Below are 17,167 nucleotides of genomic sequence, written 5' to 3' on the forward strand. Positions count from 1 at the left end.
AGCGCAGGCGATTCGAATGCATAAACCAATATAAATGCTCTATTCGATTACATATAGTTGATACAGACTACGAGGTCATAATACACTGTTTTTTTCTCGTTTCCAAAAAGAAAGGAACGCTTTACATACGTTATAATGACAGTTTTTGTCCTATCATTATGTCGCGAAGGGCCGATAATATCTATAAATCTATGTGTGGTGTGTCGGACATAAATAATTAAGCATATTTCACAGTGGGGCTGCGGTCGGTAGGCCTCAGAAATTAAAATTAGTTCAAAGGAAGATACCTGCGTGTAAGTTTATTGTATAGGTTTATACGAATTAATACGTTAATTACGTTTACACGAATTCAATTATTTATATAATTTCTTATGTTTTAGTCATTAAAATAATAATCGATAACCAGGAAACATTTTTGCATTAGAAAAACGCAAAATTGCAAATAAATTACGTGGTCGCATAAAAAAACAATAAAATAATTTTATGATATATTCATATCGTAAAACTGCTTTCACGTTGTTTGTTCAGTAAGTGGCTATTATTATTTTTATTGACGTTTTGATACATAATTCCAAGTTTTTCCGAATATCCGATTTAGAGCTTCATCCTAATTTAGAACTACAGAAATGTGTTTTGCAGTCGTTGCATGGCCATCTGCCTGTCGTTTATTTGACCGTTCAGTCCAGCATAAAGAGGAGTTACTGTTTAACCTGTTAAAATTTAAAACCTTACAATTTTCGATAGATTCATTTACACGTCGCACTTAAAAACATTTCTGTGAATAGAACAAGCGATCAATTCCAATATCTTCTATATTTTTTTAAATACAATACTGTGTTAAATATAAACCAAGGCCAAAATACTCCGATCAAGTCAGATTCAAAGTTAAAACCACAAACACAGGATGTTGAAAAGGTTACGGCATTTCAAAATGCATTTCCTTAAGCCTCTTATTCATAAACAAAAAAAAACATGTTTCGAGAAACTGTTACATTTACTCGGAACAGTGAAAAAGTTATCTTAATAACATCTTATTAGTCGAAAAAAAATATAACAACCGAATTTTATTGTTGTGGGAGCACGTTATTGTATTCAAAATTTATGACCCATACATTTTCCGCTTGAATCTGGTTCATTAACAAGTTAACAGTTTTGCGTTTTTGTGGTACCATTGTCACTTTTTTTTTGCTTGAGATAAAATTTGTCGGACCTCTCAGGACGGAAGCGAGATACAAAAATATGCCAGGAACCTGAAAGATTTTAACCACGCATTTCGGAGGGTAAGAGAAGGAAAATTTTTTATATGAGTTTAGATAAAAAAAAATGTTGATTTTTTTTCATCCTTTATGTCTTTGTACATATATTATTAGTAAATCTGTCATTTAAAATGATTTTTTTACTTTCCTTACCTTATAAGGAGGCGTTTGACCACGATCACACCTGATGGTAAGTGGGGATGCGGTCTACGGTGGAGCACGCTTACCTAATATGAGATATCTATTTACTCTAGCCTTGAAGAGATTCAGATTGTACTGATACCAAGTATTTGCATAGTGTTATTTGTCATTTTTTACATCTACCAATGATGATTTATTTAGACTAAGTCCCATAGTAGCAACATTGCCATAAAAAAGCGGTTTAACACTAAGTAACAATAAAAATGTTTTTTTTTTTTTCAATTGGCATTAACTCTCAAACCAGGGAATTCCAGAAAAGTTTATAGGACATGTTAGTCTTTAATTATGATCAGGAATAGACTATTAAAATCTATCGGGTTCCTCGTGAAACACCGTGTATAGCGACAATCAAGGGACCGGATAATTTTTGACGTTATTGAGTGTTGTAATATTAAAGGTTAAGGTATTATTAAAGTAACCAACTGAAGCCAAAAAAATTTCGACGTTTTATGGAGTAATGGAGTTTACACTAGTAGACTGTAGTATTGTACAATAGTGCTCAAAAGTATCTGAACAAGTATTTGACGCCTTGATAATAGAGTTGTATTCAGATTTTTATGAGCATCTTGTGTGTATTTTTTTTTTCAATGTTATTTTAAAATTAAGTTTTGCCTATGAATAGAGTCACTGATGTAACAATGTTTATCTTAACTCAATTATGATTTCCAAACCCCAGGGGGACGTCCCTAGTCAAATCCCTCTACCCTACCAGCATTAGTATTTTTTCTACATCTCATTAAAATGCATAGACAATCTTAATTTACAGTCTTTGATCTGCCCTTATTTTCTTATCTACAGGGACCAGTATTAACTCTGTTAGAAATTACCCATTCAAAGTCTCGCTTCACCTCCCCAGCCGAATTTCTGTGAAAAGCTCATTTTCACGAGCCGAGAGTAAGAAAACTCGTACGAAGGAAAAGGCAAACATTTCCCCCTTTGAGCTATATATTCGCGTATACATATTAATAATAAAGGAAAATTGCTACCGCAGGCTACTATCAGAATCAAATTGCGTGGGGCAGAGCACGCGACCCTTAAGCAGTCGATTTTGTAAAAAAAACAAGAATGAGTCCTATCCTTAAGCCAATAAGTCTCAAATCATAGTGTCGGAGTGGCATTAAAAAGGTTGTATACATCGCAAAGCGCATGCGTTCGTTTTGGAGCGAAAAACCGTCCACAGTGTTGTCATAGCAATGACGCATATTGCATCGCGCGAGCTCCTTCTACTCGTAATTTCCTTTGCAATCGCAGTGTTTTCTTTGTGATCGTTAAGTTGTATTGGTTATCGGTTTATAAATTGCTGGTTACATTGTGTTTAAGATCGAAGCCTTTGTTCCATTCAAGTGTGGGCAGTGACTGAACTCTGCGAGTTATTTACGTTTGAGGTAAATAGTTTATTTGCTGCATCGGTTTTCTTTAACGTTTGTTTTATCGGTTCTGCTATCTCTTGTTTGTAGATTAGAATAGATATCGTTGTACAGTTTGTTTAGGAGTTCGTCATGGTTAAAAGGTTATTCACCTTGTAACCAATACGAGAAAAATATTGAACTGATTGATTGATTTTAAACGGACTGTCAATAAGCAGTTTTGGAAAGTGTACACTTATTTTGAGAATGCTACATTATTTGGTCCATCTATGTCATTTTAGACATTCGAGGATTTTAGACTGTATATGCTTCGACAAAAATGATTTCGGTATCTCTATAGCATGAGTAATTGGCTATTCCTTTTAAGGCCTTTCTTCCCTTCAACTTTGTGCGACTGGCGTTAAACGCTGTTGAATTTTAATAGCGCGTGTGGCGTAAGTACTGTAATGGCACATCTTTTTCAACATTTCTTATGATAGATGGACAGACCCGGAAGTGCTCCCATTTATCGCCATATCTTCAGTATATATAGTTAAGTTTCTACCTACTTTTAAGTATACGTAACGCACTTAAATTATGCAAAGAGGGCAGCACCTTAGACGGTCGTGTCAGTCAGCACCACCCGTCTGTCGCCATAAAACACAAACTAGTTCCAGCAGGAATCGGTTAATTAGCACGTAATTAATTCCTCCGGTTCAACCTGTCCTTCCAACCCTTCCATTCACTGCTATCCTTGCTATCCCGTTGAAAAGTCATATCCTATTCAAAACGTGTAAAAACTTACTTCCTTTCGTGCTCATGCACTAGTAGTTCTCGCGCTATCGAACAATGTGAGCGTACAGGTTAAACAAGCTTTGGCGTTAATTGTGGAGCCTCAAAATTTGGGATATAGTCGTCAAACGACGTTATTCAAAGGCATTTTTGACTGAACACAGAGTGTTTGTCAATTAGAACGCTAAAAACTTTTCTTTCCATTGAAAATGCTTAGGTACTTCATGGTGTAAAACATTGAAATACATATAATAAAATTAACAATATGCGCTAAGTTATCCTCTAAAAACATTCAAGACCTCATAGCAATTTAATTAATATGGTTATACCTTAACGAAAAAGTTTTAATTAGTTTTTCCTTAGATTAAAATCGATTGCAATTCCACTATTATGCAAATCCACTGGGCAACATGATTTAAGAAAACTGCTCTCGAACTAATAAATAGCAGAGCTCGCTACGGTAGGCGTTTCATGTTTTATTCAATATGAAGGAAGAAATTGCTCGGATGGGATGAGACATTGCTAAAAGTTGTGTAATCTATGGAAAAATATTACTTTTGGCATGTTTTGCATGTCAACATGTCTTAAATAGTTGGACAACATTTTTAACACTTAAAATTACCTGTATTTGTACAGTTTTCAGTTTTGAAAGTTCAAATTCATGCAAGCCGTGGGCTCCAAAGGTCTAGAAATGTACCTTTAATAATTTTACTATCACTTCTCCATGAGTCAGGATTACGATAGGAAACCTTTTATACACGTAACAGGAAAACAGAAAACCAAAAAAGTTACGTTAACGGCTAAAATTCGAACCTGCCGAGTTCAAAGCCGCGAGCAATCCGGTTTCCAAAACCGCTCGCCGCAGACGCAGTGTCGCCCGGTGCAGCGCGGGAAACTCGCAGCCACGTGCACGCTCACCGAGTTCCACGCTCAATGCATAGATGGCGCTATCTTTAATATAATAATATATATTTTTTTAGCAAAAATGTTATTTTTTTTAAATCTGGTTATATTGTTAAATTTGATTTTCTAAAAAAATGCGTCATTCAAACTACAGGTTCTTTTAGAAAGCAATTAAAATGTTTTTCCTCTTTCCAAAAATAGTAAATGTAAACATAGGTTAAGTATATTAATAAGTTACTAATATACTATGGAAATTTAATTCGGTAATAAATTATTATTTAATTTAATTCAAATTTTAATTAACCCTTACCTAAGTACTTATAACTCAATTATTTCTCTATCTTATTTCATATTCAAATATGTATTGTTTTTTTTATGTGCCAATACAAGATTATCAAATGTGATTGCGTTCAAATCCTGTGCTATTTGAAATGTGAAGAAAATAATCTACTAAGGGTTGGTTGCAGTAAACTGTCTGTCACCGTTAAAGCGTACGCAAAATATTATTGTACGGGAGGTTTCACAGATCGCTGCTGCGTGACGTTGATTAGTCTGTTGCTGTGGTTGATGCAACTGGCCTTAAGTATTAAGCGTATTTTAAATCACGAACTATAGAATATAATAAACCTCGTAGGTATAGGTATACCCACGAGGTTTATTATATTCTATAGTTCTTGAAGCGAAGACGTGATTTAAAATAGGTACGCTATAATCTACACCCCTCGTTAGATTGGTACGGGGATAGCATGATACATCGTTATTTCGAACTCAAACAATTACTAGTCAATCGCTCCCTACTTGAACTGGAGTGTCTTGTTTATTCAGTGCTCAGGGGAATGTTTTAATAGCCCAAAGTTTATTTAGTATTTTTTTATGATCCACCTGTCATGTCGCACGATTTTATTGCTATTGCACACGCACCGTTTACAGTTTCTACATCGTGTAATTCGTCAGTAGTTTTGGAGCAGGTAGGTAGGTCTAGGTTAACAAGGAAACTATTAAGCTTAATGTGAGACATACAAGTTTTAGGTTAGGTTAGATTTGGTTAGCTTTGATCTATGTGGAAACTTATCGAGACTTGAATTAGGTAAGGTTGTTAAAATTAGAACTTGCATTGTATTCAGATAGTAATCTCCTCAGGGAACGCTGATGGTTATGGTTGTAATCCTTGAATCCCTTGATCGTAAAATTTCAATTGCAAGACCGTGCGTGCTTGAACGTAGGTAGATATTTAATTACTTGTCATTGTCATACTTAGGTACCTATTGAACTCAAGCAACTCGTTTCGAAGTTAAACATTGCTTTATATTTTCTGATGGTTTATTGTGTTATGTTAACATAAACTATAAGTACATACGCTCACTAAACAAGAAACTGTCATTGTTAACAGATTGGCGCGCACCAATGGCCGACGAGGAGGCTCGGGCGCGGCGCGCGCCCGCGCCGCCGCCGCGGCAGCCCGCGCGGCCGCCGGACCCGCGCCCGCGCACCTTCCCCCCCGACTCCCCTGCCAACCTTCCCGCTCCCCCACGCCTCATCAGACCCTCCGAACACCTGGCGTTGGTCGAGTGGTCGGAGCGGAGGCCGCATCCTCTGTGCCCGACCGTGATCATCCAAGGTCCTAGACCTGCTGTTCCACCGCCCCCTCCAGTGCATAGGCACGTCGCGCCCCCGCAGCCGAGGATGCCTGCACCAGTGCCTCAAGGTCATGGCGGCCAGCAGGTGATGAGGATGCCGCAGCAAAGGAGAGATATTCAGGTAGGTCTAGTTTACACTTACTAACAGACGTATTCTAATTTTAATTATAGGATATGAATTCGATCCCTATATCTAATCCAGATCGAATTCAAATTAGACTATACGCCTAAGTTAGCTTACGCAAAAAGTATCTGAAAGTTTTTTGCGGCCTCTTCGTTATACATTAAAAATAAAAAGAATAAATTGAACTACAATTTACCTAGGTACCTACCTCTTTACAATTGAGACTAACCTCATTTTTATATATGTTACGTTAAACCATCAAGATCGCTGCACTTAAAAATGAACAAGATACTCTACTTAATATGTAGGTATCTACTAAAAACATATGCGTTCGAAAAATATTGTTTACATACTCGTACATTCCTTTTTCCAGCAGCCAGATAAAACCGGAACTAAATAGGACGTAAGCAGCAATACTTCATAACAGCCATAACAAAATATAAACATCTACGTAAGTTCACTAAAAATATAATACGAACATTGCCATTTTGTAACGTTATTTGCAAAACTTTCATGCCGCGAATCCAACGGGGAGAACGGAATAGTCTGTTAAAAGTTAATAACAATGCTGAGCTTTTTAATGCGAGGGTATTACTTTTCTCGCGAATTTTTATCGCATAAACTGCGTCTACCGGCTTACTGTTGTCATTCCAATCGGGCGCATGCGAGTCCACCGTGTTAGTGACTAACTAGTGTTAGTGCTTAATTCTGCGCCGCTGCAGTGACAAGAGTGTGAAAGTATATTGTGAAAATATGACGTTTATAATTGGGTACTTGACACATGTTGAATATTATAACAAAATTTAGTTAAATAGATAAAAATGAACCATTCATTATTAAATTTAGTTAAAAAAGTGAAATTTAAAAAATTACTTATATTGAGATTATAAAAAATACAACGCTCCGAAACCTCGAAAAAAAATTTTTTTTGTCTTTCAAACATAGAAAAGAAAATGGTACCATTCGATTCCTTACATTTTATTGAAAAATAAATTGTATGACAACTATACACATAAACGCAATATTTCAGGGTCAAAATGGCAATTTCCTTTATCTTCCATACATTTAGGACAGACTTATAAAGTGTGACGTCACATCACCTTATCATTTTGTCAGAGGCGTTTCAATCGTCGAGTGCGAACTCTCATTTCTGACCTTTGTGTTGCTGAAATGCCATGAGTCCTAAATAGACATTTGATCCTCAGGAAAATCAAAATTGTTTGACATTATTTACAAAAAAACTCGCAAGTAGCCAATTGAACTTTCACACTTTGTGAAGAAGGATATTAGCTGTAGTATCGACCGCCTAGTGGTTGCGTGAGAGTAGCGACCGCCTAGTGGTTTGTTAGTGACACAGTTATTAGACAGTTGCGAGATACCTACTATTATGAACATGTGAGCTCAGGAAAGTTCATATTTATACCACGTCGAGCACGAGTTGTCATTTTCCCAACAGATAATTAGCACTTTCGCCAGTCAATAAGAAAATGTGCTCTCTGAAATATAAATTGAGCCGATTGATCATAAAACTTTATCTTTACGAATGCAAAAGGTGTGAAGTGCTTTGCCGCACGCCTCGTCTCGTCCATAAAACGGGAATAACTAGTTATGATACTTTGCATTTCTAGGATGATATCGACACGTTTTTTGGTAAATGAAACTTTTTTTCGACACCAATGGTCTTTACTTTGAAATTAATGTTAAGTTTTTTGGTTCACTTAATTTTTCGCCTACTATATACATAAGACAGGTTTCAATGGGAAACTAATATTTCTGTTATAAATAGTGTGTGTGAAATATTTTGCAACATAAAATGCTTACGTCAAAAGTTAGTGTGAAGTCGGGTGCCCCAAGTAAACTCCTTTTTAAGTACTTTATTCGTAGGTACATAACTCGAAAAAAAAATTGAAACATAATTGCTTTACAATTTTTTACACTTTCAATTTGCTACACTTCTCCAATAATTCCTAGAAATTATGTATTTATTTTCACTGGTTTTGTCAGCGTGACCGACTCTGCGCTCGACAAACATTTGGAATAAACTCCCTGGTAGCCACGTTCGTAATACGGTAGCCGGTTTAATTCGTAACGGACATCAGATATACGGCAGTTCATGCGCAAAAATGGAGCAAAACCCGCCTCGCCTTTTACGGACACTTTGAATGCATTTTGATGTTGTCTTACGCACTTTTTTGACTGCGATTTTTTTTTTTGCATTTTAACAATGGTATCTGCTTTCAGCATGTATGTCCATATATCTATCGATGTCCCACACGTCATGGTATTACCATATGTCTGCTTACTAGGATTTCCTTTTGTTGGGTGGAATCATGGCACCAATTGATCGTAATCTAAGGACTGGCTGTTTCAAAATTTCGCTATCGTTACCGATATAATTATTTACCAAATTTGATAGTTCAGTTAAATTTAATGTTAACCTGTAAACCGGTCCATTAAATGCGGTTCATGTCCGTTTAGGGGTTTAAATTTCGAAGTTGTTAAAATGTTACTGTACGTTAAAATGTAAGTTTAACAGTTCTCTCTACTGTATGCTATTGCTCTAACTCCGCGGCATCATAATATATTTTGATTTCAATTTACCAATTAAATGCTTGCACTAATGTTGTCGCCAACGTATTGCGAACCCGCTAATATTTGCCAACGTCATGGAGTAGATGGCGCTAGTAGTCACGTTTAACTTAAGTAACCGCTTCGAGATTATTGGGATTTTTTGAGGGAAGGTGAGAGGGTAGATGAGAACGACAGTAGGAAAAAGGGGGTTGTGTGCGAACAGATCGACGCGGCAGTGATATTTGCTTTTAGATCAAGTCAAGAACGTTCTTATGGTGTTATTAGAATAATGATGTGTCTCTAGTATATTGTGACCAACGTTATCAGTACTCAGAGTGAACAGTGATCCAGTGAGGCTAATATGAACTTAAGGTAAACTTTGTGTGAGGAAAGGGGTCGCTATAAGGGGAGGTTTGGAGGCGACTATTAAGCTCAAGAAACCAGGTGGATAATCATGTGATACTCATGTTATATGTAGGTAATAAAGTCGGACACCAGCACAACTCATATCGTCATCTCACTAACATCCAGGCCTCGTATAGGTATGTAGTACATTTACATATCGCTTTCCAGTATCCGTAAAACCATTAGCTCATTCGATAGGTTAATAAGTATGGTGAGCTTGACGACATGGTGGAGCATGCTGGGAATTTTTATTCACATGCACTGTTATCATCATCAAAAGTAACATATATTTATCTCTAACATATGAAAAGTCAATTTATTTACGCGCGTACAACTAAAGAGCTACAATATTTGGTTTATTTAATTCAATTTAATGTTTTATTTCAACCATGAAGCCCATATTTATATTATTTCTACCAAAAAGGTATTCAGCAGGCGAATGTTAGTGGTTCACCTGAGCACATAGGCAATTGAGTGAGTACCTACATACATTTTAACTGAACATTCTTGCTCTTTGATATACAAGAGATTGCAAGTGTCAGTAGGTATCATAATATAGTTTATAAAAAGCAGATATATAAATACATACTTTCACGATTATTAATATTTTGCGACAAAGGGTAGTCTGAATTAAAAAGCTCTCTTTAATCTTTGAAAACAGTGTGTTTATTAGCCCTATAGCAGCTATAAGCAGTGGAATGGAATGGAATTTCATGTTATGGTTTTGAATGATATAAATATTTAAATTTTTATGTTTTAGAACCAGTATTTGACAATAATTGATGTGATAAAAATGTTTATGTTTTACCAGAGCAGCAAAGTTTGTTTTCAACTCACGTGCCTTGAAACACTCGCAACGCTCAAGATTTTACTTTTACGCTCATGATTATATGTGACGTTACTAAACAGATTCAACATTTCTATGTTAAAAGAATGAGAGAGTGGCAAAGATTGTCACATCAGAAAATATAGTTATCTCTACTGAATAATAAAAGGTAATCAGTAATCATTTATGAATCAGGTAAGTCTCAGTAAACATTCGTAATTCGTGTTTACTATAAATCCTATAAAACAAGTATTTATCATCAGTTTTTAAACACTGACTTAGTAACATTTTACCTTCAACAAGAGCCTTAGAACTCTTAAGTCTCACATTTCATTATATTGAAACCAAGTACCTAACTACATATTTCATTAAACATGTCGAAAATAATAAAAGGTGAAAGGACATTCAACTCAAATTTTAACGCCCAAAGCGGTAGAAATTTTTCAATTATCGGTGAAGTGTCAGCAATTATCCAATTGTTCTCTTAAATGTCTAATGAATGGTGCCATTACCATACCTGCTCATACCTAACAGGTCAAACTGCTCAAACCTAAGTTTAAGTTAAACAAGAGGTTTAACTATAATCTATATTTAGGTACCTATACGTTATGTTAATTTTGATATTTATATTTGATTATGTAGGGGACAAGGTACTTTACCTACGTGTTTAGATTTAGTTGCCTGACCAATCTTTGATATAAATTAAATAAAATCATGCACTAATAAACATTTACGACATTTTGAATTAAAATTTGCTGGTCAATTTGTGTTGTGATCCAGGATACATCCTTTCAAACAGCGACTTTATCACAGATTCAACTCATGCTGTTGATCAACAATTCATTAACAAAATAATTAACATTTTAATATTAAAATAATAAGAATCAAAATCTCTCATTCATTGTTCTGTTTGGCGGAATAGTTGTTATAGTTAATAGTATCAAATTTAAAGTTTATTTATCATGCGGATAGTGATATAATGCCTTGCCGACTGTTGTTGCTTACAAACCAGTTTAGGTCTGACCCCCGATTTGGTATATTTTCTGTAACTTCGGGATCTAGTTATATTGGTGTTTATAACATTTTGTGAAAAGGACCATAATCTCTTATGAATGATGCTTTTGTATAACACGCATTGCTTGCAGAATATCCGCTTTATCACAAATTATCAGCTCAGCCCTGATTTGACTCGTCGTGTGCGCAAGTGTGCGTGGTGGATGGAAACAATTTATACTGCGTGTCTTTTTAGAAAACGAATGTATCATATTTAACGTATTAGGTAGGAACCAGATTTAACATTCGTTCGATATACTTATATGATCCATAAATATTCTCTTAGAATGAAACAAAATTTATTTTATCAAGATTAATAAAATAATACAGTACAAATATTCTTTGTTGCTCACCAATATAAAAACGAAAATAACATACAGATTAAGCACATAACTCAAACTATGGTGCACAACAAGCGGTCTTATCGCTGAAGAGCGACATCTTCCAAACAACCAAACTAGGCTATTATAATCGTATGTTTTGCGCATCCATATCTTCACTAAGCTAAAATCAGAAGCATTCGCATTGCGTGTAATTCAAAATTGGAAATCAACCCTTTCACTTCGTTTGAAGGACTAGAACCACTCATAACATAAGAGATGTTAAGGAATGTCTTGCCTCATTGTTGTTTGTTGTTACAGTTGTAAGGTATTGGTACGGGTTGGTTTCTTAGAAGTTATAGGTATCATTTAGATGTAGTAACCTGTAACGTGCCTTAATGAAAATGCAGGAGGCACTTGAAATCAGATTACAATTTGATGTCATAATATGTACATGGCTACCCAAACTCAAAGGACCAGGACCATCATTGAGACCCAATCAGAATCGCGCAGCCACTCCAATGGCACCAGCAAACTGCCAATATGGGGCTCTCGCTAGATTTAACAGTTGGCATGCATGATATTGCTGTCCTAAAAAATAAACGGTTAAAAGGATTGTAAACGAATAAAGAACTGCCGAATATAAATATTATGTTTAAATAATATTCACTTACTTTTTCTGTTCATGTAACTCAGCACAGTATCTTGATTCAATCCCAATTAACATTCCAATCTAGAGATTGTCATCAGAGAATCAATAAATATCAACTTGTATAACAGTAAATTGCAAACGCAAAACTGTTTACTATAAGCCACCAGGCTATTATAATATATATGTTTGCACCTAAGCCATACCCTATAGGTATAAGGACTTCCTATTATTATTCAACCATTGATTCATAGTGTGGACAGTCACAGATTAGCGATTTGATATAAACTAATTAGATAAATATTAACTTAACTTCTGAATTGTGTATGTATCTATGTCATGTACATGCGATGACCCAAACCTAGGGTTAAAAATATATTATTATTGAGAAGACTTCAAATGAATTGCATACTAATTGAATGGGCTAGTGGTTTCTTTATTATGTATTTTATTCCAACAAAAACAGGTAAGGGAGTGGTAGATAATTTAAAGAATAGTCACTAGCCATGCAAAACTATTTTAATTTTGTTAAATGAAAGTGGAATCGAGCAGTAGATGTTAATTGATGTCGCCAACTCAATCGAGTCTACTCGTCGTAGATGTACATATTAAGTACCTTCAACCTTCATACTCATAGTAATAATTACAAAGGCGGTAGAAGACCATGGTGGATACATTTCTGAATAAGATCAGAATTTCTCAAGTATTGTGTTATTTTAATAAATGTAATGACAGAAGTAATTCAGATATAATATCATCTATTTTGTATAATATCATCTTTAGAAACAATAAAAAGGACTTAATTATTAATTATTTTAGTATGCAAAAGCTCAGACCATTAAACCTTTAAAAGGAAGAGATTAATCATAAGCCAAATAATTATTGATAATAATTGATCGGGACACCTCAGCTTGTTAGCTTGTTTATCAGATTTAATCGGATTGAAATACAGACTGGAGCTACACTATGATCCCAAGAATCATAATCACAATTAGAATCAGATGTCATATAAGGAAGTTCGATATCTTTCTTGATTCATTTTAATATTGCCGTGAAATATCGTAGTGTTAAGGCTGCACTCGACGCCAATGACCTCGCGCGTGTGGGCGGAGCTTTATACCCCTCACCGCACCACCCACTGCAAAAGATCGAGCGCGCAGAGCTATGCGTTCGAAATAGAATATCGCTTGCTCGCGCGTGCAATGCAGCACAGGTCCGTCTAGCAATACGACTTGCCTCGCACTGCCTCCGCAGAGGGGGGTAATGGTAGGAATCTAGGCGGAATTTAGGCTTATTGTTTTTAGAAATTGAGGCATAGTTTTATGAAATTGCAAAAAGCAAGAAAACCAAATCATTTTATAGTGTCTTGTGAGAATGATTGTAAAGTTCCATATTTTTGCAGAAGTAATACCGATCTAACTGAAAGAAATATAGTTGTGTAAATTAAAATAGATTTCCAGAAAAATATATCGTTGGTCATATCTTGTAGATTGTTATATGTTTTTTGCTGCTCAGAAAGTATCAATGTTTAATATAAAATATGGTTCTGAATAACTTAGTTTTACGGTATTTTGCGGGAAGAGGAGCCTTAATTGTTTTATGTACGACTCCTACAGTAGCAATAGTCACAAGACAGATTTATCAAAGTCTTATTCGTTGCCGTATCGTCATAAGTCACTGTGGACACCTGTCCTGTGTGGTTCTTCACCAGTGCACTCGAAGCCGCTCTTTCTTGGGCGGTGTATGCTAGCCTGTAATGTGGATTTATCTTTAATGTTATTCTGTTCGCCCAACGACGTGTGACCATACGTCCATCCCTACGCTTCCTTGGCTCTTCCTTTCTTGGTTCGGCCTCGATAGCCGAAGAAACTAAGAACGCTATGGGTACTAACAGTGGATAACCTCGGTGATGTCGAGTTTGTCAAGAGTTGAAGCAGTTGCACCGTAGTAACGTTCAAGCTTTCTTCGCCAGCATCATATCTCAAATGCATCTGTCCTATGATAGGTTTCAGTTTCAATGGTCTAGGTTTCGGACATGTAAAGAATATGATCGAGAAACCAAGGCGCCCGCATTAGTCTGATCCTTGTTTTATGTTATTCCATATGCATATCCTGGCGAGTCGTTTCACCGCAGCTTTGGCCACATGAGCTCTTCTGATCACCTTTTAGTCGCAGATGCCATCATCACTTATTTAAAATACCAAGTAAACCAACAACTTGCCTCAAGATCGTGCAATTCATTGATTCTCTTAATTTTACAAGGAAGATCGACATGCATCATCTTCGTCTCATTTCTATTGATCATAAGGTATGGATCTGCATCCTGAAAATGGACTCATTACTGGCATACCCAATCTTTTGTAGCAGAACCGAAATTCATTTTCCACGGACACTTAACCTAATATAGTCATGTCATCTGCAAAACTGAGTTTATTGATTAGTTGGCCACCAACTTGGACATCACCCTCACAACCTTCCTATACTCATTGTCTATTCACAGATCTCAGTGAACAGTTGCACTCCTCGTTCAACTATAAAAGGATTACGTGTTACGGTATCCCCATTTCTCATAACTCTGAACATTTAACTCCAGTTCAAGAAATCAAAAGCCTTTGCGAATGCGAAGTCAATAAAGCGCAAAGCCTTAAAGAGTATACGCCGCACCCACTGTATTCTTTATTAATTGGCACACGTTGAGAATTTGCTACTGAGTACCCATCTATATGTCTCGCATGGTTGTTAAAGTTGTGAAGTGATTATTCGTGAATAAAAGAAACAGATTGGGTCAATTTGATGGACACAGCAGTTAAAACACTGTGGTGCGGAAGGCTGGCGATATTTTGCTTAATTTAAGATCTGATCGGAATGAGGAAGATGGATCGGTACCTCGGATGTACAGTATATGTATTGCTGTTTCTACCATCCTTAGCAGGACTGATGCATGTGCACGGGGATGTAATCAAAGAGTAAACATATCGAAAGCTGCCACGAAAAGCGGACTTACTGTGTTGCGTGCCGTTAAGCCTGAGGACACCACGTATATGACCCTTCGAAATCTTAAGTTTTTCAAATAGATAAGACGGCTGTTAATCGCGAATGACTCCAAAAAGCAATGATGCAAAGTGTAAGGTAGGTCTGGCAGACATATTTAATAGGTTATAACGGTTTAAAAATGGTGTGATGTGAGAACGGCAAGAAACAGAAAAGAAAAGCATTTTGAATGCGTTGAATTAATACCGAGGTACTCGCCAGCATCCACCCCCCAAAGGCGGTATCAGTGTAGCTCAATTTAGACAGAATAAAGTGTGGCAAAAATGTTTATGCGTAAATCGACGTGAATAAAATCACGGACGCGATATAATACTTTTAAAACTGTTGCTGACAACTTGACTGTCCCAACATATTTAAACTAGATTATTTCACACCAGGCGCGATATAAACGCACCAGAGAATGATAAGAAGAATAAAAACCACTTTGCAAACAAAAAAAACAGAGTTCATTTTGACTCAATATCTGCTTGATAAATCGAAATGAACGGTAAGAAAAGGTGCCTAGAATATCACATCACTTGTTTTGGATTTGACGGTTCGAAGTGGGAGCCTGATTTGACAAGTCTGTTGAATGTCCAATTAGCATAAAAAAAGGAGTGTGGTCGAGTTGTAAATAGATTCTATTTTACATTCTGATTTGTGATTATATAAAAATAGCGTGATTCTCCCTTGGCTGGGGAGGGCTGCCGGACATGAAGTGGGTGCACCCAGAGATGGACATGTCAACAGTGGCCTTAATGGATAAGCGAATAGATTTAAAGCGAATACTTAACATAGTAGATTACTGCGAGTAATATTCAGTAAAGAGAAGTAGTGGGAATTTAGGTTACATACACCAGTTCGGATAAGATGGCCGCATTTGTCTGTGTGGTAACTATCATTGCATATAAAAAACGTATGTTCTTTTCGTTCTCGCGGTCGTCGCAGTGTTCAAAACAGTTACAGTTGTTTACGTCTGTTGTAGTAATAGTTGTGACACTTGAAGTGGTGAAATAGGTTATTATGTTAATAACGATGTCAAAAGAGCAAAGTGACAAAGTGACAGAGCGAATCACAGATGGTAGTTACAGATGGGATAAACCTATCGCGAACGGAGCTCTCACTGTTTAATAATACCGATATTTGATATCAGATCGCATTGCCACTCTCTGACACATGGGCCGCATGACGCGGTCTCTTCTCGTGACCTGAATTGCAACTAGAGACTGCTCGGAGCAATCGAGAACCGTACGCGCTGGAGTGTAAGAAATAACATTGGTCATGGGTTGACGGAGAGACCAGTAATGGACCAAATATGACAGGTCGCAGCCGTGATCCCACTCAGCTTAGCTCAGACATCGATGGACGCTCACACCAGTTTCAGAATCCTGCTTTCAATCAGTTTAGCACGGAAATTGATCAATATTCAGATCAGTCTTAGGATCCTGTTATTATTTGGCTCAGCACAAACATTGATGAATGCTCAGACCAGACTCAGAATCCTGTTCTTTATCAGCTCAAGACAGATCACTCACAATCACAACTCAACTCAGACCAGATGCACGATTGGATCGATCTCAGAAACGCAGTGTCTCAGCACATTTCTGTAACGTCATCAGAAATTGCACAAAGTCTCAGGCCGTGCCGATTCACGACGCAAAGGGTGAACCATGCGGTTCGAGAAAACACATTGTGAAAACACAAGTGTTCTTATTATCTAGTTGTTGATTTATTTATATGTTTGCCTATAGACATCTAATTTCAATTAAGAGTAGCATTTTCTTTCTGGGCGGGAGTGTCGCCAACGTATTGCGAACCCGCTAATATTTGCCAACGTCATGGAGTAGATGGCGCTAGTAGTCACGTTTAACTTAAGTAACCGCTTCGAGATTATTGGGATTTTTTGAGGGAAGGTGAGAGGGTAGATGAGAACGACAGTAGGAAAAAGGGGGTTGTGTGCGAACAGATCGACGCGGCAGTGATATTTGCTTTTAGATCAAGTCAAGAACGTTCTTATGGTGTTATTAGAATAATGATGTGTCTCTAGTATATTG

General features: G+C 36.6%; 1 protein-coding gene across 10 annotated transcripts in view; it reads left to right on the forward strand.

The window, feature by feature from the left end:
* Window positions 1-17,167, forward strand: part of LOC133521156 (rho GTPase-activating protein 23) — a 418,099-nt gene that overhangs the window by 53,740 nt on the left and 347,192 nt on the right. For all 10 annotated transcript variants that reach the window (XM_061855949.1, XM_061855948.1, XM_061855951.1 and 7 more), the window contains one exon: window positions 5,889-6,256. In XM_061855949.1, coding sequence (XP_061711933.1) covers window positions 5,889-6,256 — 368 coding nt within the window. The remainder of the gene's footprint in view (window positions 1-5,888; window positions 6,257-17,167) is intronic.

The sequence above is a fragment of the Cydia pomonella genome, chromosome 9, assembly GCF_033807575.1.
Source record: "Cydia pomonella isolate Wapato2018A chromosome 9, ilCydPomo1, whole genome shotgun sequence".
In the NCBI taxonomy this organism is placed as follows: domain Eukaryota; kingdom Metazoa; phylum Arthropoda; class Insecta; order Lepidoptera; family Tortricidae; genus Cydia; species Cydia pomonella.